At 40.9% G+C, this 27,620-nt stretch overlaps 1 protein-coding gene across 2 annotated transcripts in view; it reads left to right on the top strand.

Moving 5' to 3' along the window:
* trmt1l (tRNA methyltransferase 1 like) overlaps positions 1-26,316 on the top strand; it is a 53,780-nt gene extending 27,464 nt beyond the window's left edge. Inside the window, exons 11-16 of one of the 2 annotated variants that reach the window (XM_033028168.1) lie at positions 1,637-1,827; positions 2,493-2,571; positions 6,248-6,414; positions 16,414-16,497; positions 21,830-21,956; positions 25,037-26,316. In XM_033028168.1, coding sequence (XP_032884059.1) covers positions 1,637-1,827; positions 2,493-2,571; positions 6,248-6,414; positions 16,414-16,497; positions 21,830-21,956; positions 25,037-25,304 — 916 coding nt within the window. In that variant the 3' untranslated portion in view covers positions 25,305-26,316. The remainder of the gene's footprint in view (positions 1-1,636; positions 1,828-2,492; positions 2,572-6,247; positions 6,415-16,413; positions 16,498-21,829; positions 21,957-25,036) is intronic. The other variant, XM_033028169.1, reaches the window with a different exon arrangement.
* The last annotated feature ends 1,304 nt before the right edge of the window (positions 26,317-27,620 follow it).

Below are 27,620 nucleotides of genomic sequence, written 5' to 3'. Positions count from 1 at the left end.
TAGCTGGTACATATTAGATTGAAATTGAATCCCATTTAATTAAAGCAAAATATAGTAAGATAATATTTAATGTTTAAAGCAAAACTGTTTTCTATGCCTAGAACTTGAATATTTTAGTAATTGAAAATTGATTTTTATAGTGAGTGAAATGCAGTAAGAACCATTTCCAGAATATGTGCCTCACTGAGGAAAACCAACTGGGCATTTCTGAGCTTGAGTCAGCTTTATGCCCCTGAAGTGAATTCTGTGGATGGGTTGCACAAGATAATTCTGTTCCCTGTGCAATGTGGTCTTTTGTGCCATTGCAAAATAACTTGGACTGTGTTTGCTGAGACTACCTTATTTTTACAGTGCAATATCAGATTGGTATGCCTTCCCTGCAGTTCAGTCCATTGCTTGTCATTGTCCTTCATCCCCACAACCAGTGTGAGCTCACTCCTGACATGCAATCTTCATATCCAGACCACGCACGTTTAGCTAAAATTGTCACCATCCACTCAGTCAATCTATTACTTTCCCAGGAATCCACTTTTTCACCCTACTCCTCTTGCCCTCCTGTCCAACTTCCACCCCACAACTCCCATCCCCTCCAGTTCTTGTTCCGATTACATTTCTTTCCCTCTTGCCGCCTCACCACCTCCAATCATCTAAAACATTGTTTAAAAATCAGAAAGTCTTTCAGACTTTAGAGAAATAGAGTAGAAACAGGCCCTTCAGCCCACCGAGTCCATGATGACCAGCGATCACTCCGTATCACTATCCTACATACAAGGGACAATTTTACAATTTTACCGAGCTAATTAACCTACAACCTGTGCATCGTTGGAGTGTAGGAGAAATCCGGAGCACCTGGGAAAAACCCCATGCAGTTACAGGGAGAACGTACCAACTCCATACAGACAGTACCTGTTGACAGGATTAAACTTAAATAAAATTAGAAATAATGTTATTGTTTTTTTCGATCAAAAGCTTTTGACTATGAATTAGAATGGACAATATTACAGCAGGGAAACAAGCCCTTTGGCTCTCCATGTCTGTGCTGGCCATAATGCCAATTTAACTAATAAACTAATTCTTGCTGGCAAATAAAAAAAGAAAGTGGAAAATAGCATGAGAGGTATAAGTAGAGAGAAGATACATTTTAAAAATTGGCAAGTAAAATGATTTCAGAGTATTCCCAACCTTTTACCATTGTATGGAATTTGGCTTTACTTTGCTAATGTTTGTCATTCTTAATTAGAGCAATAGTAGTGATTTGCAATATTAGTGCCATTCATTTTGTAACTGCAAGATCATTTTTCATTGTTTTTAATACATTTTTTCTAGCTAAGCTAAGAAATGAACATGAAGTGTTAAGTGCGTTAGTGTCCCTTTGGCTTAGTTATGTACTCTGATATACTGGCTTCACTATGTTGTTACATGCAATGGTACAGTGATATTAGTGTAAAGACGTCATTGCATCATGCATGTTAGGGAACTTTCTCCTCAATCAATTATGAAGGAACAGCCTAGATCCAATGGCGGTTTATATTTGCTGTAGTACCTTTCTCTGTGCATCTGGTAAATGAATAGCATGTGTCGGGTATATTTTTTCCTCCATAGCTTTGCTGTGTTAGCTTTTGATGTTTATCTGCAGGGCGGCAGCACGCTGCAATAAGGGGATTGAAGTTCTGTTAGCCGTAGCTCTGGAACACTTTGTTCTGGTAGTGGTACGGGTGCTTCGAGGTCCTTCCCAGGCAGACGAAAGCCTGAAGAAAATCCGTCGCCTGATCCATTGTCAATGGTGTGAAGAGCGGGTCTTCTACAAGAAGTGCCATATGCTAGAAGGTAAATCCCCCGCAACAACAATCCATGCAACTAACATGTCTGAATATATTTAGTTATTTTCCATCCACAGAACAGAGTGGTTGTCGGTGTAAACAATGCAGTGTTTATCGATCTGCTGATCAACAACAATGCTATTGATTGTTGGTATCCTCCCAGTACTTTTTAAGCTCCCAACAACATTATAACTATTTGTTATCTGGCTCCTCCTTTATATATCATTGTTGACCTGAATAAACAGTAAATTTTTAACAATGGCAGAAAGTTGATGCTCCAATATTTGTTTAGTCTTCCAGACCTCTTGCAAACTTTGACCAAATGGTAAGTATATTTGAAATACGGTCACAATAAATAATGACTTCCCATCGGGCAAAACTTCTTGTGTTGGAAGTACTATTAGAGTTTCATTTTTTTTCTTGAGATTTGTGGGTTTTGTTATACAGGTAAGGTTCACAGATGACTGGTGCCAGATACATTAAGCACTTCCCTAGACATGAATTCTAACGTGTTAAAGCATTTACTGACTATGGTCTTATGGTTTTAAGTTTTGAGTCAATACTATACAATACACACAATGTCACTGCCCTGAAATTGATGTGCAACAATGTCTTTTGTTTAGTAACAAACGATCGGTCTATTTTCAAATAGATTTTCCGTTGTCCTTTCAGAGAGTGCATATCAGCAGCTGCCCTGCGATTGCCATGGAAGTATGCCAGGAAAAACCGCAGTGGAGCTTGGACCATTGTGGTATGTTGCTGCTAAAATTAGTGGACTTGAATAAAATTCCAAGTTGCAGTTTGACCTCCTAATGAGTCCTCAATGAATTTGTCCTGCATTATCAGTTCCTGTATATAATTTGTCCTGCATTATCAGTTCCTGTATATAATTTGTCCTGCATTATCAATTCAAAAACTAAACAAGCCGACAAATTCATTTCACTTGCACTTTATGTGCAATGTGACGAATAAAACTGATTGATTGATTGATTGATTGATTGATTGATTGATTGATTGAGTTGGAAGGAACTGCAGATGCTGCTTTAAACCGAAGATAGACACAAAATACTGGTGTAACTCAGCGGGCCAGGCAGCATCTCTGGAGAGAAGGAATGGGGGACATTTCGGGTCGAGACCCTTCTTCAGACTGAGAGTCGGGGAAAGGGAAACGAGGGATATAGAGTGATGTAGAGAGATATAGAACGAATGAATGAAAGATATGCAAAAAAGTAACGATGATAAAGGAAACAGGCAATTGTTAGTTGTTTGTTAGGTGAGAGCAAGAAGCTGGTGTGACTTACTGATTTCAGGCATAATTTTCTTCTCTCTACTCCAATAAGAACTTTTTACCAATGTAATTAGAACCCAACACTTTCTTGTGATTACTGTTCAAATGCTCAAAATAAAAGAGCTGTATGCAACCTTGTCAGACAATGCCAGCTGATCTGAAATTGGGCACACTCCCATCATGCAATTTAAAAAAAAAAAAGCTTCAACCACCTTCATCGCCACATTTAAGTGACACAGTTGGAAGTGACAAGATTGTATTTTCAAGAGTGACCAAGCTTTCCATTATGGCAGCTCCTTTTAGAGTTTCAACATTGTCTTCTGGTTAAACAGTATTTATTTTAAATTTGTGATGCTCGCAGATTTCATGTATTTTACATAAAATGTATCCATCAGTAGAATAATGGCTCTGCTCAACCAGCTAAACTGTCAAAAACTAAACAAACCAACAAAAATTAGTGCAAATGAGGCTTAGGTTTCAAAGACTTTTGTTTGAACCTGGAATGATAAGTTATGCATATGCTCCAGGTTTGCACTGCAGCTCCACACATCACCTTTGTACACCAAAAACCCATCTAAATAAACCAGAAAGTGTTCTATTGCAATACAATATTCTATAGAAATCTGGACTATCATGGATAATTAATACTAAAGAGGCTTGGACAATTTCTTGTTTGCAATATAACAAACGTAAAAGAAGTCAGTGAAGTAGATAAGACATTTTACATACAACTACAATGTGAAGTTGCAAAGTCACACTAAAAGTTACTTCATTGAGATACTCTAGACCAGTGGTTCCCAACCTTTTTTAGTTCATTGCCCCCTTGGGCTCTTTAATTTTTCTGTAGCCCCCCCCTGACATTATTAGCAGGAAACAAGTATTGAACCTGTGGCCCCCTAAATACCCATATTTTTCTGTGGGCCCCCCTGATATTTGCCATGGCCCCAGGTTGGGAATCACTGCTCTAGACCATTGCCTCGCCTTTACCATGGCACATTGACTAGATCAGACCGCATCTGCTATTTTATGCATGTGACATTTTTCTTGGAAAATATGATCAGGTGATGAAGGGTTGAAGAGATATTGGAGTCGGGTCAATTCTAAATTACTAACTCTGCTTTTCACAACTTCCAAGCAGGATTTTTTTTAAATCTTTTTTGTTTCACATGCTGTGCCTTAATGTAGATCATCTTCTTGACTATTGCAGTATTGAATTATTTTGTTGGCATCTAAATGTTTTATTTTATTTTATAACTATTGTCTTCCCATGTACTGGTTATTTTTTGATTTTTTTTCAATTTAGTGTATTTTCACTTTTTAATTTGTGGCGTTCTCCTAAAATTCCCACCTCAGTAACAGATTTAGTACTTGGCTTTGCCCCAGTTTATACATTTGCATTTTATTTTATTTGATTGATTTGTCTCTGAGATTAAATAGGGCCCAGTGGCTGCATCTGAAGACAACTGTATTCATGGTGAAGGGTTTGTTATGTGTACCACAGATGAGTACACTTTGTACACATGTTTTGGTTTAACTACAAATGTCGAGCAGAGGAAATTTTCCATTTGCGTTGTAAAAAAAAATCTCTGGAAATAGCACGACTACATTGCTTTTACTGGAGTACGCCAACATCTCCAACCTTTTGCCTCTTGATAAACAACATGTGGCACTCTTTTTAAAAGTAGGCAATTATTTGAATGCCATACCCTGCTGGCTAACACACCAATACATGAGATTTTTTTTTCATTTTGCAAAAATACAGCATTTTTATTCCAAATGCTTGAAATTTCAAGATGCGCTCTGATCAACAGTGAATCATTATTCATGTATCATTCATATAGATTGTTCATTATGGCTGGGTACAGTCATACTTCCTTTTTCCTGAAAGACATATAACAGACTGTACATGGCAAATGGGCAGATGCTGGGCATCCGATGTTATAGCTAATCTTTATATATGCATTGGAGGAAAATAAGTTAAATCTAGTTGCAGATGTGGGTTAATTACTGTGTTCCTAGGTGGTCATTGTCAATGGCTTGGCAGATGGTGAAATATATATACTGGAAGTGTTATTAAGTCAGCTAGCACCTATTGGAGAGAAGTGGGGTTCATATTTGGATATCAATTTTTAGGTGAAATCATTTAGTTTATTGGTTACATGTTTGTATAAATATATAGTTTACAGGTAAAAATGAAGACGATTGTATTTTAATGTCGAATCACTTCCATTCATTGTGATTGGTGTTGGAGCACTGGCTGGTTACTGCTGGGAGTGCACCTTTTGTGGGCAGTATTATGACCTGATTATGTCAATTTCAAACAGTTGGCTGTTTCCTATTCACCTTCCATTTTTATGTGATTCTTGAAGATCTGAAGAGAATTTAAAAAAAAGAGTTGTTTAAAACTACCATGTAGTTGATATGATTTAGGGATGACTGGTGACTAACAATAGCAGACATTTACACAATGTTCAAAATCATGTTGCTCTCTAGTGAGACTAATGGGCCTGTCCCACTTAGACTATTTTTAGGCGATTGTCATAGTCATAGCAGGTCGCCATAAAATTGGCGACTGGACCCCTCTTCGACATAAAATTTGAAATAGAATCATTACTTTAACAACAACAAAAAAACAAAGTCAGCACCGGTGACAACCTACGTTAACTTGGCGACAACTACGACAGCACCTACGTCGGGAGAAGCCCAGCTACGCTCATTGGCGTCAAACCCACTGTCGCCGACCGTCTCCGAAAATTTTTCAACATGTTGAAAATCCAGCGGTGACCAGAAAGACGCTATAACTCTTTATTACGACTGAGGAGACTACTCACGACCATATAGGCGACACCCTGGCGACCATGTGGCGACAGCCTAGTCGCCTAAAAAATCACCTAAGTGGGACAGTCCCACAAGATGAATATTCTGTAACTCCAACTCAACTTAGATGTACACTTCCATCAATTCCTCAGTATAATTGCTGTCTGCATATAACTAATGAGTTGCTCGATCCCAATTTCTGTACAAATTTAATATAAATTAATGTATTAGACTAAAATCACATGCTGTTCACTATCTGCAGACCAAAATAAATCTCACCCCTTACTTGACTTTTGTTTCTTGACACCTTTCCAATTTCAAGGTCGGGGTCATTGTTTAACACTGGCTTCCTGCGGAGAATGCTGTTCGAAGCCGTCCAACATGGAATTGAAGACATCCATCCTTTGCTAAAGAACTTGACCTGTGAATCTGAATGCTCAACATTGAAGCATCATTCAATATTTGGGCCAATGAGCCACAGCAGTCAAGGTTGGTTCGCTTACCTCGAATAAAAGGATGTACTGTTAGAAAGAAGGAGAAGAGAATTTTCTTTAGTCAGACGATAGACAATAGGTGCAGGAGTAGGCCATTCAGCCCTTCGAGGCAGCACCGTCATTCACTGTGATCATGGCTGATCATCCACAATCAGTACCCTGCTCCTGCCTTCTCCCGATATCCCTTGACTCCGCTATCTTTAAGAGCTCTATCTAACTCTCTGTTGAAACGATCTAGAGAATTGTCCTCCACTGCCTTCTGAGGCAGAGAATTCCACAGATTCACAACTCTCTGGGTAAAAAAAAAAATCCTCATCTCTGTTCTAAATGGCCCACCCCTTATTCTTAAACTGTGGCCCCTGGTTCTAGACTCTCCCAACATCGAGAACATTATCTGCCCCAACGTGTCAAATCCCTTAATAAACTTGTATGTTTCAATAGGATATCCTCTCATCTTTCTAAATTCCAGTGTATACAAACCCATTCGCTCCATTCTATCAACTTATGACAGTCCCACCATCCTAAGAATTAACTTTGTGAACCTACGCTGCACTCCCTCAATAGCAAGAATGTCCTTCCACAAATTTGGAGACCAAAACTGCACACAATACTCCAGGTGTGGTCTCACTAGGGCCCTGTACATCTGCAGAAGGACCTCTTTGCTCCTATACTCAACTCCTCGTGTTATGAGGGCCAACGTGCCATTAGTTTTCTTCACTGCCTGCTGTACCTGAATGCTTACTTTCAGTGACTGATGAACAAAGACCCCCAGATCTCGTTGTACTTCCCCTTTTCCCAACTTGACACCATTCAGATAATAATCTGCCTTCCTGTTTTTGCTACTAAAATGGATAACCTCACATTTATCCACATTAAATTGCATCTGCCATGCATCTGCCCACTCTCCCAACCTGTCCAAGAGCCTGCATCCTCATAGCATCCTCCTCACAGTTCAGACTGCCCCCCGGCTTTGTGTCATCTGCAAATTTGCTAATGTTAATCAACAAATTTACCCCCTGGGTCGGCGAAATTTACCACCTGGGGGTAAATTTACCCCAGGTTGGAAACCCTTGATCTAAATCATTAATGGATATTATAAATAGCTGCGGTCCCAGCACTGAGCATCGCGGTACCCCACTAGTTGCTGCTTGCCATTCTGAAAGGGACCCGTTAATCCCTACTCTTTGTGAATCTGGAATTTATTGCCACAGATGGATGTGGAGGCCAAGTCAATGGATATTTTTAAGGTGGAGATTCGTTGGTTCTTGATTAGTATGGGTATCAGAGGTTATGAGGAGAAGAAAGGAGAATGGGGTTGAGAGGGAAAGATACATCAGCGAAGGTTGAATGGCAGAGTAGACTTGATGGGCCGAATGACCTAATTCTGCTCCTCTAACATGAATTTACCTATAAAATTTTAATAATGATTTTCAAAGTGATGTATAATTCAATTTACAGAACCATGCTGGAAGAATTGCAGCCACTGACAGTTTAACTCAGCAAAGTGAAGCGCAGTTTGTGAAAGAGTGCATAAATAAGCTGTACAGATTCAAAAGTTAATTTCTGATAAGTTGTATAATGTTGTCCAAGGCATTATTTACAGAATTGCAACAGGCATTAATGTATTTGGAACAATAATAGTAAGCGCTGGTTGGAACAAATGTCTGTATGAACATTGGGAAAGGACAAGTTCTAGCTTTGCCATAGTAGCCTTCAAGAAGCTGCAGTATGATAACACTGGCATTCCTAAACTCAGTCAATGAAGAAGTGTGAATTTGATTAGTGATCGGTTGGTATGGGGCCTAAGGCCCAAAATCCAGAAGTCGAGAAGAAATGTTGGAGAGATGGGCAGAATTCACATTGCTAAATTATTTCTTAGCAACCTACTTTCTATTTTGAATCTAGGCAAAAGGCTATGTTTTCAGTTTTAGAGATAACGTGCGGAAACATGCCCTTTGGCCCACTGAGTCCACGCCGACCAGCGTTCCCCGCACATTAACACTATCCTACACACACACACACACAAGGAACAATTTGCAATTTTACTGAAGGCAATTAGCGAACAAACCTGTATGTCTTTGTAATGTGAGAGGAGACCGGAGCTCCCGGAGAAAACCCGCGCAGGTCATGGGGAGAAAGTACAAACTCCGTACAGGTAAGCACCCGTAGTCAGGATCGAACCCGGGCCTCTGGTGCTGTAAGGCAGCAACTTTGCCGCTGAACAGTACAGAGTTGCTGATGTGACAATTGCTACGCCGGCATAGTACAGAATTTGCTGATATGACAATTGCTGTTTAAAAGTATTAATCATTTAATGAGAGCATGATAATACATCACACTGCTGAGTAAATTACTTATCTATATCACTGTCAGCAAAGAAAGACAATGAAATCTGCATAAAACAATTGATTTGGAATTGTATAGATCAGATAAGAATCAATCAACCAAAGAACCAAAATGATTTAAAGACTAATCTTATCACAGGGTTTGGAGATTGCATTTACAAATTCACTGCAGTGCAATGAATGAACTATTCTTTGTCCATTAATTTATTTTCCAAAATTGACTTTATAAGTACAGAATTACTTCTGAACTGGTCTTCCATTGTATAAAATAGCCCAAAGGTTAGTGACAGGCTAAATGTCTTGTTCCATATAGTCTCCTAAAGATATTATTTTACCAATCCCAACATCAGCAAAGTAGAGATAGATTTTAAATGAGAAATTATACATTCCTTTCTCTATATTTTTGTGACTATTTCATATGATGGTGTATCTTCTCTTCCCGTTTAATTTTACACATGCACATTTTTGGAATTGGCTTCTATGTAATCTTTCCTTCCTTCTCTTATGAGAAACACCTGGTCTAGTCTTATTTTAGCACGGCTGTTGTCAGAGCAACATGCTTATTGCATTACAGCTGCACTGAGCCAAACTCGATCTACATCTTTTTGCAGGTTCAAATCAACTGCTTGTTTTGGGCACGTAGTCCAAACTAACACTACACTTCGATACCACAATGAAGGAGCTTCATTGTGGCTGATACTGTCTTTCAAAAGAAACATTAAATAAAGCCCCTGTGTTTAAGAAAGAACTGCAGATGCTGGAAAAATCGAAGATAGACAAAAATGCTGGAGAAACATAGCGGGTGAGGCAGCATCTATGGAGCGAAGGAATAGATGACGTTTCGGGTCGAGACCCTTCTTCAGACTGATGTGGGGTGGGGGGGGCGGGAAGAAGAAAGGAAGAGGCTGAGACAGTGGGCTGTGGGAGAGCTGGGGAGGGGAAGGAGGGAGACAGCAAGGACTATCTGAAATTGGAGAAGTCAATGTTCATACCGCTGTGGTGTAAACTATCCAAGTGAAATATGAGATGCTGCTCCTCCAATTTATGGTGGGACTCACTCTGGCCATGGAGGAGGCCCAGGTGCCAACTCTCAGATACCTCCTACTTATCCTTGGACCATAACCCCACAGACGAGCACCAGGCCATTATCTCAAACACTATCACTGGCTTCATCACTTCCGTCTCCCTGCCCTCCCAAGCCTCCAACCTCATCGTTCCCCAGCCCCACACGGCCCAATTTTACCTTCTCCCCAAAATCCACAAACCTGACTGTCCTGGCAGACCCATTGGTTCTGCTTGTTCTTGTCCCACCAAACCTATTTCCACATACCTCGACTCCATCCTATCCCCAGGTGGTCAAATCCCTCCCTACCTATGTCCAAGACACCTCACATGCTCTTCGTCTCCTCCATGACTTCCCTTTTCCAGGCCCCCATTCCCTTATCTTCACCATGGATGTCACTCTACACCTCCATCCCCCACCAGGAGGGTCTTAAAGCCCTCCGTTTCTTCCTCGACCACAGAACCAACCAATCCCCTTCTACCGATACTCTCCTCCACCTAGCGGAGCTGGTCCTTGCCCTCAACAACTTTTCCTTTGACTCCTCCCATTTCCTCCAAATCCAAGGCGTAGCTATGGGCATGCGCATGGGCCCCAGCTATGCCTGCCTCTTTGAAGGGTACGTCGAACAATCCTTGTTCGAGGCAAAACGTGGCCCTATCCCCAAATTCTACCTCTGCTACATTGACGACTGCATTGATGCAACCTCCTGCACCCATGGATAACTCACTGACTTCATCCATTTCACCACTAACTTCCATCTGAGACTCAAATTTACCTGGACCATTTCCGACATCTCCCTACTGTTTCTTGATCTCCATCGCAGGTAACAGACTACTGACCGACATCTACTACAAACCCACTGACTCCCATGGCTATCTGGGTTTACACCCCAGCGGTATGAACATTGACTTCTCCAATTTCAGGTAGTCCTTGCTTTCTCCCTTCTTCCCCTCCACTTCCCAGCTCTCCCACAGCCCACTGTCTCTGCCTCTTACTTTCTTCTTCCCGCCCCCTCCCACCCCCACATCAGTCTGAAGGAGGGCCTCGACCCGAAACGTCACCTATTCCTTCGCTCCATAGATGCTGCCTCACCCGCTGAGTTTCTCCAGCATTTTTGTCCACCTTAAATAAAGCCCCTGTCTCTTTGTTCATATAGTTATAAAAGTTCCCATCATACAGAATGTCAGGAGGTGAACAACAAACACCTCTGCCAATATCAGAATAGATTGCTTGGTAATTTTTGCCTACACAGTAAGAGAAACCATTCTCAAAAATAATATTTTTTTTATGGAGCTAGGTTGATGACCAAGGCATTAAAAGGTACTATAATAGTGCAACTTCAGGCATAAGTGTAATTTTAAAAAAAAATCTTTTGTGCCTTTTTTCAGTGGGCCAAGCATTCAGTCAGGCGGGATACTGAGTTGATCGTTAATCCATAGTCATTTTACTGAAGAATATAAGAAAAAGGAGGACCCTCTGGCCAGCTCTGCTATTCCGTTATTTCATTACTGATCATTTATCTTGGTGCTATATAGCACATTAACCTCATATCCCTTCATTTTTCCTTTTTTAGAAACTTTTTCCATACTGAATATTCTCAACAAATGAGCTTCCACAGCCTTGTTCCATAAAGATTTTCAAAGACTCCCTGTAGAGATTCTCATTGCCTGTCCTGAATCACTGAGGCCATACTTTGAGACTGCAAAGCTTAGTTTTAGACATCCCATCTAGGGGATACATCAACTCTGCAACCTGCAAGTTTTGTATGTTTTCAATTACATTGCCTCTTATTCGTATAAACTCAAGCTTAAAAAGACCAGTCTGCGTCCTGGTTTAATGAACTTGTCATTCAGGAATAAATCTGGTGATTCTTTGCTGCAATTCATCTATCATAAGAATATTCCTCTTTGCCCAGATCTGCATTTTGTACACAGTATTCCAGATATGGTCTCACCAATTGTTTATATATAGGGAACAAGACTTTTGTATTCTTGTATTTGAATCCTCTTGTAGTAAAGACCAACATGCACATTGTTTTCTGAATTGTTACCTGAACTTGCATGTTAACCTTCAGTGACTTGTATGCCAGGTGATACAGGTCCTCTGAACACCAATGTCAAACTCTGTCCTTGCTACTGAGAAACCTCAACCACTGTTCCTTCAATAATTAATTATTTTTGGAAAAAATTGACAAATCTTGTGGGATTTGAATAATTTATATCATATTTAAAAGGTGAATCTTTCCTAATATTTCCGGAAATGTTACTTGTATTTTGCTAACACTATTAATTTCCTTTCAGACAGGTTTGAGGATTATAATAGACTTTACATTATACGTTAGAGATACAGTGCAGAAACAGGCCCTTCGGTCCACCAAGATCGTGTCAGCCTTCGATTAACCCGTACACTAATAGGCCTTTCTCACGGGGCGACTTGACGCAAGATGTAACCAGAGTGAAGTGGTCGTGGTCTAGCACGATATCACACGATATAACGGGGGGTAGATAAAGAGTTCCCACGGGTATTCGGCATTTCTGTTATTTGTGCGAGTGACTTGTCCGTCTCCCGAACTTTCCCGTTAAATCTTGAATGAACATTGTGAACTGTGAAGTGTTGTTAAATCATCACGTGGCACAAATGATGTCACTTTTTCTTGTAGTGATGTGTTAATGAAGAATTGCAGACATCAATCTGATAGTAAAAAATATACTTATTTAACAATGAGGTAAACAAGCACTGACAATCAAACTGCTGAGTTAAAAGCTTTATCACACTTCAGGCTATAATAAAATGTGGAGCCTCCAACAGAAACAAAGTAATGCCCAAGAGGAAAAAACACACATTAACATACAGACATTTATAAAGGACTCTAGATGTCACACCAAATGGTGAGTGGCCAACAACTAAAATAAACTAAAACTCAAACGGTTAAAGACTACATAAATAATTCTCAACGTCCAAGGGATAACTGGACTAATTGACGTCAGCGAAACCATCTGCCCCTTCTTGAAATGGTGTTTGTGCACGGCCCTCTCCGTAAACAAAAGGCAACGATGGAATTCTAGCAGGCTGCTGCTCTGTAAACATCAGTGGTGATGGTGAGTGTCTCTAGAAGGAAATTAAGAAGTACATGTGAAACATTTCTCACAGACCATAAAAATGCGGGACCTTTCAGTAAAGTCCCTTTTACAGATTATAGTTATTTTCTTGAATCTCATTAATATAACTCATGAATAAGTTGATGTCCATATGCGGATGCAAATCTTTATTTTTTAAATTTAATCCCACAGAAGACAATTGTTTACCTGTTCAGCACGGAATTGTGGCTGTGCTCCCATTGCACGCGGCACTCCATGTCCTATCTGTATACTTTCGAATCACAGAGTGATGTATTAGTCAATGCATTAAAAAAAGACAGATTATGAATTAAGTTTGTGAGAACACAGATTAAAGCGCTCATATATTTGTTAATACCTGGTCATAGAAGTGAGGTGGGCGAGGCTGAGGAACCAGTGGACGCTGCGCCTCAGGTGCACGTGCATCCATTAACTGCACAGACAACACCACACATTAAAACTATGTTGCTTTATGATGTGAGAAATAAAGATTTTTAACAGAAATGCTGAATGAAGGGAAGAAGATTAAGAATAGATTTATACCTTTTTATTTCGCGTAGTGATTGCCCCATTGATCATATTCCAAACAAAATCCCATTGTCCTTCATTGATTTCTTCTTCCATCATAGCTTGACAGAAGTCTAATGTCCTCTGCGTAAAGCTGTTTGGTCTCAGGCGTCCTTCCTCCAACAATTTTAGACCGTCTCCAACAGTCTTATTGAGCTGAAAATTCACAGCGCAAATTTAAAAAACAGCAAAATGCTGGGTGGGTGCATTGTCCAATAAGCATCAAGTTTATATACTCACACTTTTCATGCTGTTTGCATCTGTCCCTTCTTCAGCACCTCCGGGTGTGGTGAGGTCAATACTGGAAATGTGCCTACTGCGGTGCTGTTGGCTGGTGGATGGGCTCGGCGTGGAAGTCCCTTCCAGAGGATCATCGAACGCATGCTCAATGATGTGTTGTTCCTGTAGGAATTACATAAAATCATTTAGACAAAGTGTCCAGAGCCTCATGACGTCAAAAATTTGTTGTAATAAAAGTACCTTGGGTGCGCTAGTCCTGGTCACTACACGCACAATATGCCCTGATAGGAAACGCCACTTCTCCTCGATCCACCTATTCCTCTGTCAGTGTGCTGCCAACTGACCCTGTTTTGGTCCCAAGTGCGGTGACCTTTCCATAGATGGTCCTCTGATTCGTGAACCATTGCATGAGTTGGTCATCTGCATTAAAGTAGAGTGGTGGAATTAAATAGAACTTCTAGCATTGGATGTCTTCCGTTATATTAAAAGTTCTGGACAGTAAATAGAGGCCTGTTTAAGAGCCTGCCGCATTTAATGTGGTCTTTCTTGTGCTTCTTGGATACCTGAGCACAAGTTTGTAAATACAGATAGCCTTGTTTAAGACAAGCATTACAAGTGAAAATTGCCTGCCCTCATGCATAATTTATTTTATGGCTCTTGGAGACATGATTCCAACTTCAAACACAGAGCGTGTAAAAGCTGTCTGCGACTTTTTTACTTTGCAGCTGCAGGGCACAGACACACTTATAAGAGAAGTATAAGTTAACTGCAAAAACAGCACTTTTACATCTATAGCAATGTATGTTTTTAAATCATGGATAACATTAAATGGTTTTCCTGTTGATGTACTAATATATCGTTATATATACTCACATGATACTCCGCAGCCTTCGTCTCCAGCAGGTTCCGTTTTTTCTCCCTGTTTCTGTAATCCTCTCTGGATTTATCGTAAAAAATTTCGTTGCATTGGTACCATTCTACAAGTTCCCCCTCTTGTTCCCTGGTGAAGTTATATGGCCTTACCTTCTGCCATCTTGCCTTTATATACGTGTCTGTTGAGGCTATTCCTACAACGGCTACTGGGGAGGCAATTGAAATCCACTTTGCTCACCCTCTCTCTGCTCCAAGGAGCCCACAGGCAGTGTTATCTGTGGCATCTCCTGTTGCCTCTCCACCTGTCTCTCTTGCTGCGTCTCCTCCTCATTCTCCTGCATGGCAAAAACCTTTCTGACATGCTTTACCCCCTTTCTTTGAGCTTTTTTGGGAGCCATCTCTGCAAGTGTTCCCGTGAAAAAGATTCTCCAACAATGACAATGAGGTGGGACGTCCTCGATGGACACATGTTCCATTGGCGATATTGAGACCACCTTTTTTACTCACCTTCTGTCCCCTCTGTCCAGCTTCCGGGTTCACCGTTCGCAGGAGTTCCCACGGTAAACGCAAGAGTTATTACGGATATCGCACTGGCCACTACATCCATATAATGTTTCAATCTTCAACCACAAGTGTACAAGTCACTCTTGGAGAAATTCAAGCTTGCTTGAATTTTCTCCCGAGTCAACAAGTTACATGAGTACCTGCCGTTAGCGCCACGGTGGTCCACGGTGGTCCACGAATGCCGTACGGTTATCGTACGAGGTTCTCACGATGTTCAACTCTGGTTACCTCTTGCGTCAAGTCGCCCCGTGAGAAAGGCCTATAACACTATCCTACACACAATGGACAAATAACAATTTTACCGAACCCAATTAACCTACAAACCTGTACGTCTTTGAAGTGTGGACGGAAACTGGAACACCCTGAGAAAAACCAGCAGTCACAGGGAGAACGTACAAACTCAGTACAGACATCACCCATAGTCAGGATCGATCCCGGGTCTCTGGCACTGTGAAGCAACATCTCTACCGCTATCCCAAATGTTACAAAAATATTAATATGATCTAATTGGCTGTCCATTTTTATTTGGGAGAGCAATTTCACCAGCTCAACCAACTACAAGGAAGAGTAAGAGTTTTTGTCTCAGTGCCATAAAATCACTTATTGCTGGCAGAACAATTCGATCCATTGCAGTTTTGTCACTCTAGTGGGCCTGTTGTATTGTTGGGTTTGTTTGGTGCTCTAGATTATTTAACTTTTCAGTCATGGCTATTGGTAGCATTCCTGTTTCTGAGGTGAAAGCTCGATTCCAAAGATGAGCACAGAATTCTACACCGATTCACCGCTAAATGCAGAGAGATTGTTGTGCTCTCAGATGTCCCACCTTTCACATCAAGGGGGTTTTGTTTTTTTATCTCAATGCAGTCTGAGATCCTCAGTGCCAAAGAAGATCCGTTTTTGTCAATGAACTAATTTTAATATTTATCCATCAAACAATGTACTGGAATAGTTTATCTGGTTATCACTTTGCTGTCTGTGGAAATGGGTGTGTGTAAATTGGCTGCCACTTTTCTAACGGTGACTAGACATCACTAATTAACCTTAAGAGCAATGAATACTTAGATGATGGAACTGACTGGTAGATTGCACCATGCAACTCCCTGTAAACACCAAGTGAAGTACTGAATGGTCAGTATAGGGAAAATGGTTGACAAAATGTTTTGAAATTGTCAACGGTGTGAGTTGTCAACTCACATTAGTTATTTCAATGTTGGTGTTCCCCACAGAGGAGAGTGGAGTTGTTATTAAAACCTTAGCCTCTCATAAATCTGGAGTTGAGGATACAAGCTCAGCATCATATTCTGGACAAGGTAAGCGTTCATTTTATTGAGTGAGATTTCCGTAGCAGCATGATGCAAACTTAAATCTCCGTCATTTGTCATCCTGCCGTAGTATTTCATCAACTGCAACAGCACAGATTGCATAATGTCACAACTGCACACAGCAGATAGCAGTTTATTAATTCGTATTGCAATATTGTCAGATGCACAGGATGATGCTAACAGCATACTCCAGTTTTGTCTGTTCATGTCATGCTGCAAATGTCAAATTTGTGTCATCTTGATAAGGGCGATACTAAAACACTGGATTCAGTCTAAAACAAATAATTGAGATTGATCTCCAGTCTCGGAGAACTGAGCCATAAAGATCAATCAAACATACAAAAACTCCTTGGCCCTTGTGGATAACATTTATTGTTATACTTTATGGAAATGTCAAATGCAAGTTTTTGCATTGAATTAAATAAGAAAGTTACACTGGGCAGTTGGATTCAAGAAAAGCAAATTTTGACTGATGCCCAAAAGAATCTCAGCCTGTTTACACCAAGCATGGATAGGAAGGTGTGGTGGGGGTGGGGGAATTGTGGAGAAGCATTAGACACCTTGATTGAATGGCTGCATTTTTCTCTGAATAGACGAGCTAAGTAGTGTTCCTTCCTCTGCTATATCTATCCATTGATTAAGTAAAGCACAATATTCAGATGGATTTTTCATTGTTACCGTCAAGTTAGATTCATCAGGTGCTTCTACATTAAGAGTAAAGAATGTTCAATTGTCATAGGTACACAAAAATGCTGGAGAAACTCAGCGGGTGCAGCAGCATGGAGCGAAGGAAATAGGCAACGTTTCGGGCAGGACAAAAAAAATGAAATTCTTACTTGCTACAGCATTAGAAGCACATTAAGCACAATGCAACAAATAAATATGCAGTAAATTATTGGGTATACTATGTAAATCAGACCATGAGGAACTAGGGCCAGAACAGCTGAAGACCAAAGTTTCAGGGAAATGGGAGGAGGGTTGGCCCCAGATATATAATGGTCAGGTCACCAACCATGTGAGCATGCTATAGCACTAAGGAACCAAAACTATGACCAAATACCTCTATTGTCTTGTGAGTATTGCAAAAGAGTAAGATGATAGGAGTAAATCTAAGCTTGCAAAAGTAAATCTGGATTGTAAGCAGAAGCAGACAGATACCTGACTGCATCAGTTTTTTGACAACCCCTTCAATTACTGCAGTGCCAAATGTAGTGATCTATGTTCCTTTAGACCTGACCAGGAATATTGAGAAGGGATTGACATTTGGACTGGCTATGTTTGCTCCAAATTCTGCATTGGCTTTCATCAAGTAAATCATTGAGAGGGGAAGCATTTGCACTTTAGCCTGAAGTTTTGAGCGACAGAGCAGATTATGTGTATGGTGGTGTGGTATGAATCTTTTTACTTGAAGTAAACGGATAAATCACTACTGCTCTAGTAGACTAAACGGGAACATGAACAGTGAACAGAAATGTGAACGCTGAAGGAGTGCCCTGATAGAGGTCCAATGCTACTAGAGTGCAATTAAGTAGCCCATCATGCTGTTTCTTATAGTGGAGGAAAATAAAAATAACCCCAGCTACAGTGCATTCAGAAAGTATTCAGACCCCTTCATTTTTTCCACATTTTGTTAAGTTACAGCCTTATTCTAAAATGGATTAAATTAATTTTTGTTATCATCAATCTCCACACAATACCCCATAATAAATTTAGAAATGTTTGCAAAGTAATAAAAAAGAATTAACTGATATCACATTTACATAAGTATTCAGACCCTTTACTCAGTACTTTGTTGAGGCTCCTTTGGCAGCGATTACAGCCTCAAGTCTTCTTGGGTATGACGCTACAAGCTTGGCACACCTGTATTTGGGTAATTTCTCCCATTCTTCTCTGCAGATCCTCTCATGCTCTATCAGGTTAGATGGGAAGCGTCAATGCACAGCTATTTTCAGGTCCCTCCAGAAATGTTCGATCGGGTTCAAGTCCAGGCTCTGGCTCCACTCAAGGACATTCACAGACTTGTCATGAAGCCACTCCTGCGTTGTCTTGGCTGTGTGTTTAGGGTTGTTGTCCTGTTGGAAGGTGAGCCTCCGCCCCAGTCTGAGGTCCAGAACGCTCTGGAGCAGGTTTTCATCAAGGATTTCTCTGTACTTTGCTCCGTTCATCTTTCCCTCGATCCTGACTAGTCTCCCAGTTCCTGCCGCTGAAAAACATCCCTACAGCATGATGCTGCCACCACCATGCTTCACGGTAGGTATGGTATTGGCCAGGTGATGAGCAATGCCTGGTTTCCTCCAGATGTGATGCTTGACATTCAGGCCAAAGAGTTCACTTGGTTTCGTCAGACCAGATAATCTTGTTTCTCATGGTCTGAGAGTTCTTTAGGTGCCTTTTGGCAAACTCCAAACGGGCTGTCATGTGCCTTTTACTGAGGAGTGGCTTCCGTCTGGCCACTCTACCATAAAGGCCTGATTGGTGGAATGCTGCAGATAGTTGTCCTTCTGGAAGGTTTTCCCATCTCCACAGAGGAACTCTGGAGCTCTGTCAGAGTGACCATCGGGTTCTTGGTCACCTCCCTGACCAAGGCCCTTCTCCCCCGATTGCTCAGTTTGGCCTGGCGACCAGCTCTATGAAGAGTCCTGGTGGTTCCAAAGTTCTTCCATTTAAGATCCTGTGTGTCGGAGGTCTGCGGACAATTCCTTCGTCTTCATGTCTTGGTTTTTGCTCTAACATGCACTGTCAACTGTGGGACCTGAGATAGACAGGTGTGTGCCTTTCCAAATCATGTCCAATCAATTTAATTTGCCACTGGTGGACTCCAAGTTGTAGAAACATCTCAAGGATAATCAATGGAAACAGAATGAACCCAAGCCCAATTTTGAGTGTCATAGCAAAGGGTCTGAATACTTATGTAAATGTGATATTTCAGTTATTTCTTTATAATCACTTTGCAAAAATTTCTAAACACCTGTTTTCACTTCCTCATTCTGGGGTATTGTGTGTAGATTGATGATAAAATTTAATCCATTTTAAAATAAGGCTGTAACATAACAAAATGTGGAAAAAGTGAAGGGGTCTGAATACTTTCTGAATGCACTGTAACATAGATTTAAGGTGGTTACTAATAAATCCGGCTGAGAATTATGCAGAGAGAGGTTAGGAAGTGGAACTTGCTATCACAGGCAGTTGTTGAAACATATAAAAACAAATGCCTTGAAGCTGGAGATAGAGAGGTGAAAGTTTAGGTAAGTTGATGAGAAAGAAACTAGGCAGAGGACATTCATTTAGTCTAGTTTAGAGACATGGCATGGAAGCCGACAATTCGACCTACTGGGTCCATGCCGACCATCAATCGCCTGTTCACACTAGTTCTGTGTTATCCTACTTGCTTATCCACTCCCTATGCGCCACGGAAAATTTATGGAGGCCAATTAACCTACAAACTTGCACGTCTTTGGGATGTGGCAGCACCCAGAGAAAACCCACGCAGTCACAGGAAGAACGTGCTAACTCCACCCAGACAGCGCCCAGGTCATTCATGATAACATGATTCGTGATTCACGATATAAACAGATCAATTGGGTTGAATGGCCTGTTTACAACGTGATGCCTACTTAAACCAATCCATTCTGCATGTGCACGCGCTCCATATCCCTCCATTCCCTGCATATTTATTTGTCTATCTAAAACCCTTTTAAATGCAACTATCATATCTGCTTCCATCACCACCCCTAGCATTCCAGGGAAACACCACTTACTGTATGTGGGGAAAAAACTGTCCCATACCATTCCTTGAAACTTTCCCTCTGACTTTATACCCACTATGTCCTCCAATATTTGACATTTCCACCAGGGAAAAAAAATCTTACTCTCAACCCTATCTATGCCTCTCATGATTCTATAAACTTCTATTAGGTCATCCCACTGCCTCTGACACTCCAGAGAAAATTATGTAGCTTCATACAAAATTGTTGCTCACCAACAGTCTCTTTCTTTCTTTTGTGTTTTAATAGTATGTGTTAAATGTATGTGTTTAATAGTATGTGTTAATTGTATGGATTTTAGTGTTCTTTAGCTTGTTTTATGTGGGGGGATTTGGGGGAAACATTTTCTAATCTCTTACCTCGACGGAGATACGATTTCTTTTCCGTATTGTATCTCTGTCCGCACTGCAGCCTAACATTGAGGAGTTGGCGGCCTTTGCTAGAGACCGATTTTGAGAGCATGCAATAATGGAGCCCATGATCCCTTTGCCAGGGATTGACCTTGTAGCTCCAACCGTGGGTGCTTGGGGACTTTAACATGGCGGAGCTCACGGTCTCTGGTTAGAGACCGACTTCGGGAACTCCAAGCCGCAGGCGGTTCGACCGTCCCGACGCGGGAGTTTCGATCGCCCCGAAGCGGGGCCTTCGACCACCGGCTGCGGGAGCTTCAATCGCCCCGACGGATGGTCTGACTGCCCCGACCTTGGGAGAATAAAGAGGGAAGAAGATTGGACTTTTTTGCCTTCCATCACAGTGAGGAATCTGCTGTGGTGGATGTTTATGTTAACTTTTATGTAGTTGTGTGTCTTGTTGCTTTTTTTTTTCATATGGCTATATGGTAAATCGCATATCATTTAACCTTAATTGGTTCGTGACAATAAAAGACCTTTGAAACCTTTGCAACATTCTCTCCTTATAGATAATACCCTGTAATTCAGGCTGCATTCTGGTGATTCTCATCTGTACCCTCTACAAAGCCTCCACATTTTTCCTGTAGTTGTGACTGGAATTGCACACAATATGCCAAATGACTCCTAACCACATTTTTATAAAGCTGCAATATGACTTCCTAATTTATCCTGAATCCCCTCACCGATAAGGACAAAACATTGCCATGCACCTTCTTTAACACTTTATCTACTTGTGCTGCGACTTTGAGTGAGCTATGGCATTGGACGCCAAGATCCCTAGTTTCAGGATTAGGGGACAGCTACGTAAAACAAAAATGAGGAGGATACAAGAGACTGCAGATGCTAGATTCTTGAGCAAAGTTCTGGAGGAAATCAGCAGGTCAGGCAACATCTAGGGAGGGAATAGACATACGATTTTTCAGGTAGGGAAGAAGAACTCCTCAAACCATGCAATCCATAGAATTCCGAAGGACAAAAGATGCTTAGAGAGATTCTTAGGTGACAGAGGAATTGAGGATTGGACAGGAAAAGGGAGGAGGCCAAAGAATTCGATCAGCCATGATCTTCAACTGGGTAGGCTTTAAGAGCCCATGTGACCATCACTTGTCCTTCTTCAGAACTTGTGTTCAATTTTTATTTTGGCAGAGAAACGGAAGGGTAGTGAAGTGCCCGGGAACGCAGCAAAACGTCAGAAAGGAGATATTCCCTCTGAGCATCCTCCCTTCTACTATAGCATCCACAGGCACAGTATTCGAGGAATGAACATCCCAAAGTAAGAATTTACTTTCTATTTCTGTGTTTGTTCATACTCATCCATTTCAACTTTGATCAAGTACATCGGCTGTAACGTGAGACTAATGCTGCCTCCTCCTTTCCTGAGGAGCTTTGTTTAGTTTTATGGCTGTTTTCTCAACTAATAAATCTGAGGAAATTATTAAATTATATATTTGTTAGAGAGACTTTCCAATATGGATTTTACATTTTTATTTTATTTTCAAGAATGAATAATGAATCACTGGCAAAACATTGAAGAGTGGATAAACCAACGGACTGCGTTTTCATAGGACGTCAACCATAGTTCAGCGGCTTCAATCCAGAGCCCGGGGGGGAGGGGTTGTCACAGTGGAGGGCTGGTTCCCGAAAGCTCCTGGCGGCTTCAGGCACCCGGGCGGGGCGGGGCGGACGCTCGGTGACCGAGGAATGTGAGTCGGGGGGGGGGGGGGGGGGGGGTGACTGTGACGTAACTCGCAGCGCGTGGAAAACTGCACAGGACGCACGAGCAGAATCATTGTGACGTCATCAGCTCATTTATTTTCTAAGTCATTTGAAATTTTTGAACTTTTCATAAATAACTCAAGAAATAAAGCTCGAAATGTTCAGGTAAGATGTTTTCTGAATCCACGGGATTAAACTACAAGAATATGTAAAAATGTTACCGTCGAGGCGTCGTTTTTCAGAGCAGATGTGAACACACACGCGCGATCAGACTGTTAATAGTTACATATGATAGATAGACAGATAGATTATCTAGCTGTCTAATATCCCTGGACCTCGGAATCATCACTGCCATCTGCCACTGGATGCTCTACTTTCTAACCACAGACCACAATCAGTGAGGATAAGTGATAACACCACCTCCACAATAATTCTCAACACCAGTGCCCCACAAAGATGCATTCTCAGTCCCTTACCATACTCATACCAGAATCTGGGAGGAATTGATGAGAAAGTGGGGAAAATAAATGGGTTGAGTTAGGATTAATGTAAAAATAAATCTTTGATGGTAGGTGCGGACTCGATGGGCGGAAGCACCTATTTCTGTGCTGTATCTCTCTGACCCTGTGACACATCTTTGTTGCCTCCAGATCATTGATGTCCTAGTCAATCTCCCAGTTACATCTTTGCAGGCTTCAACTTATCCAAATTGAGGTTGCCCACATCATGTGCTGTGCCATGCCCTCCTTCCCCCTCACTGAAAAGCATTAGATTCCAGTCACGTTTAAAATTAATATCCTTTTATGCTCATCTTGATTGCTGATCTGCAGCCATAGCACCCCATACTACCATTCCTTTATCTCTGACCTCTTGTGTATGCCATCTTGTTGGTCATGTCTCAAAATGATTCCATAATTGTATCTCAAGGATCACAAATATAGTGGTGCGCACATGAAAGATCATTTCATTTCTGGATAATAGCAAAGGGAAACTATGAACTGTTTTGTGTATACCATTTTAAAAAAATCTACTTACAATAATTAATCAGACGCTTTTATACTTTGATGAGATATTTGAACTATTGAGATAACCTTGCACCTCATACTTTTTATTTTAGTTGTGTATGTGTGGGGGGGTGAGAGAAACTCTTTTTAGTCTCTTCCTTCGGGGGGTGCGACCTTTTCTTGGTGTATCCCCCGTCTCCGTCTTCGTCTGCGCTGAGGCCTATCGCGGAGCTGGCGGCCTCCAACTGGGACCGACCTCGAGGCTCCAAGATAAATCGGAGCCAGGACTTTCCAACGCGGGGCTGGCCAACTTTGGGGCTGTGATGGCGCTGCAGCGGCGGTGACCCGACTTCGGAGGCTCGGCCGCGGGCCCAGTGGACGACAACGTCGGGACCATAGCTTCGCAACCACAGCTTCGTCCGTTGGACTGGAGGGTGGCAGCTTCGACCGCCCCGGGCCGCGGAGTTTGAACCAGCCCTTTTGCGGAGCTCGGATGCGGCTGCTGGACTTACCATCACCCGGCGGGGTCCCTACATCGAAAGCTGGATCGCCTCAACGCAGAGGGAGACGAGGAGGGAAGAAACAAGGACTTTAAGACTTTTGCCTTCCATCACAGTGAGGAGGTGCCTGGTAGACTCACTGTGGTGGATGTTAAACTGTGTTAAGTGTGTGTTTTGGTATTTTATTCTATGTTATGACTGCAAGGTATACAATTTCGTTCAGACTGAAATGTCTGAATGACAATAAAGGTTACTTTACTTTGCAAGTCCCAAAATGGATCTAATCTTGAGAAAGATTATGCATGAGTCAATCTGGACCTTTTGTCTGGTGAAGATTTTTTTTTTAATCGTTGAACAATTAACATAATGAAAAAGCTGAATGTACATAGCAGGTCAAACTTTGGAATCTCATGTTAGGAGTCATTTTTTGTAAAGTGATCCTTTTGACTATTCCAATTGAAACATTAACGTGTAAATAAAGAATATTGATCAGTCAGCTGCCCAGCAATGTATGAATTTAGATTGTAAGCTTTAACCCATTTTTTTGTGTCTATTAGCTAGATTGCAATGCACAAATCATTATTTATAATCCTCAAGATATGCTGAAAGAACAAACCTTTTCTTTTAAAATTGCCATAGACTTGGGAGTGACTTTGCGCAGGCTGAACAAAAATGGTAGATTGTTCAGTAAATGAAATCAATGCTAGCAGTGTTTAGGACACATGCAGTCTATGCATTCACGGTATTTTGAGAGACAAAAATAGCAATTATATTATGTTTTTGCATATTTTACTCTTATTACGGATACAAGGAAAGAAAAACGATTTGCTTTACAAAAACTACATTTTGGGACCAACACCAATGCTTTTACACACCCAAATTCCTTTCCCTTTAATAGTAATCATAAGATGACTGAAGATAGGCACAAAATGCTGGAATAACTTAGCGGGACAGGCAGCATCTCTGGATAGAAGGAATGGGTGAAGTTTTGGGTCAAGACCCTTCTTCAGGGTTCACTACCACTTCCTTAATGATAATATGACTGATGTTTTTGTTTAATTCCTTTGGGGTACTATGTTTCTTGAACTGCTCCAGCTTGTCTTTCCTCTAAAGAAGCATTTTTGTTTCTGCAGGATAAATAAATTCCTGCCCTACCTCACGCAAGCTGGTTTCCGGGTTGGACGTACTCATTTTGACCCAACAGGAATTCGGACAGATGCAACCTTGGCGCAATTGAAAGCCATCCTGATGAAATACAGTATGCCCACGCACACTGACAGTCTGTCTGGTATTCATAGTCATGCTTCAGCAGAACCTATTTCAGAAACTGTACAAGATTCCACTCCAAAGCCACTTGAAATCGATCAGCCTGCTGAAGAAGTAAAACCAGAATCAGGATAAACTTGTGTGGTCCAGATAGACTATTGTAGTCAAGTGTCCAGGTTGGATTTGTGGCATATATTTGGTTCCTGCATCACTGAAGAACTAGTGCAGGAGATTCGTGCTTCATTGTGCATAATACGCTGTAAAATTGATTATAACCTTTGTATAAAAGACCCCATCGTGTATTATTCATCAATAAATCACAGGTATGGGCCATGATTTGTACAGGTGCCTTTGAATTGCAAATGTTGAAGAGGTATTTCCTGGTCTCGAAGTTTTGTTGTTTCCATTAATGCACCAGTTATGTACTTTTCGTTGAAATGTTGCAACAGCAGCATATACACAAGTATTTTTTTGTAATGGAAGTGTGTGTCTAAAGTTTTCAAAATATTATATTTTAAAAAACATGTTTTTTTCTATTTTTCCTTCCCATTAAGCAATAAGTCAAAACCACAACAGGAAATTTCTTACTGGAATTTAGCACTGCCCTTAAACAATAGCTCCATGTACTAAAGAAGGGTTTCGGCCCGAAATGTTGCCCATTTCCTTCGCTCCATAGATGCTGCTGCACCCGCTGAGTTTCTCCAGCATTTTTGTGTAGCTCCATGTACTAAGCTGTTTTATGCTCGGGACTTAGACCATGTGTTTTAAAAGTGAAATGGAAACAGATTGAAGCTGAAACCCAGAAATCAATATGTCTATTTATCTGTTGTATTTGCAAGTTTGTTGAAAAGCAAAATTTTGATTCTGCAGCTATCATAAAGGCTTTAGGCTTTAAAAATAATCTGCCTCAGATTTTAGTTGCTGGAATAGTATTGTTTGCACATTTGTTGCAAATCATTTTTCTGCCTGGTGTGACTGCTTCTCAGTTTTGTAAGATGCTAAATGTCTGGTTGCTCTCCTCAATTAGGATGTTGATTCAATAGTATTTGATCTGCCATTGTCCCTTTAGAGTCAAGGATTCATGCTATTCTATGTGTTTGTTATACACTTGCAGAGTGAATTAAATATTAATATTTGCAAATTGAAATCTATTGCTGCTTCTTGTTCTTCCAGATCACAAAGTATATCCTTCAAGAGTCTAGTCAAGAGTCAAGAGAGTTTATTGTCATGTGACCCAGATAGGACAATGAAATTATTGCTTGCTGCAGCACAACAGAATATTGTAGGCATAAATACAGATCAGATCAGTGTGTCCATATACCATAGACCATATACAATATATACACATAAATAAACAGGTAAAGTGCAATAGGCTGTAATAGTTCAGAGTTTGTTTGAAGTTGTGTTTAATAGTCTGATGGCTGTGGGGAAGCAGCTGTTCCTGAACCTGGATGTTGCAGATTTCAGGCTCCTGTACCTTCTGATAATTTGTTAAAGTTCTGATTTCATATGTTAAAATAATCACGCAAAACAAAACGGCCAAAGACCGGCCTGTGGGGAAATAAGAGGATAAAAACATATTTTACCATTCAGGTAAAGTATGACTGGTGTAACCATCTCTTGGAAGATTAGAACCAGGGGCGTCTTTGTTTCATCATTATTTTTTAATTGAGTTGCCTGCCAAGTTGTGGAAATAAAACCACTGGAACCTAAAGGAAAACAACTGCATCTGAACAAGTACAGAAGCAACGGAAATGCTGAAGGTGTGTCCGCTTCTGATAAGTAAAGGGATTAGGTGAGTATTTCACTTGCGAATGAAATGTAAAAGGCGGTATGCACTTTTCTCATCTGAAGCATCATCTCATCCATCTCCCCACTGCTACTGCTTACTCTGGTTCTACTACCATTTTATGCTTTGACTTGCAGAAAGCACTTCTTGCCTACTTTTTATATTTGGTTCAGCAGCACAATTTGGTTGTATGATAAATAACTGACAGCTGAAGAGGTTCTTACAACTGGTCTTCTTAAGGAACCCTTTGCAATGCAGATTAATCCAGGTAGGAATACCTTGGAATTCTTTGGGGTTGTTTGCTCTGGTTTGAAGGGTTCTATCATCACTTCCAAAACATAAGAGTAATGTAATAAAGCTAATATACACTTGTTACTCTCACATCCCTTGGGCTACCCAACTTATTTCTCAACTATTGAATACTTTTGAAATGTGGCAGAGAGCACATGGTAAGCAATCTGGGCAGCAAGCTCCCATAAACTGCAGTAATAAATAACCAGAAAATATTCACTATCCAAAGCTATTGGAATATACATATTGCCAGTTGCCACTGTTATATGTCTACTATATGCTCTGCTATCGATGTAGGGTGATAGCATCACTTTCACACACATCTGAAGCTTTTAAAGTGGTATCTAGTAGGAATCTGTGGAGGAACTATA

Source organism: Amblyraja radiata, chromosome 10 (assembly GCF_010909765.2).
Source record: "Amblyraja radiata isolate CabotCenter1 chromosome 10, sAmbRad1.1.pri, whole genome shotgun sequence".
NCBI classification, from domain to species: Eukaryota; Metazoa; Chordata; class Chondrichthyes; order Rajiformes; family Rajidae; genus Amblyraja; species Amblyraja radiata.
Note: the sequence above shows the minus strand (reverse complement) of the source record. Positions and strands in the feature narration are given on the sequence as shown.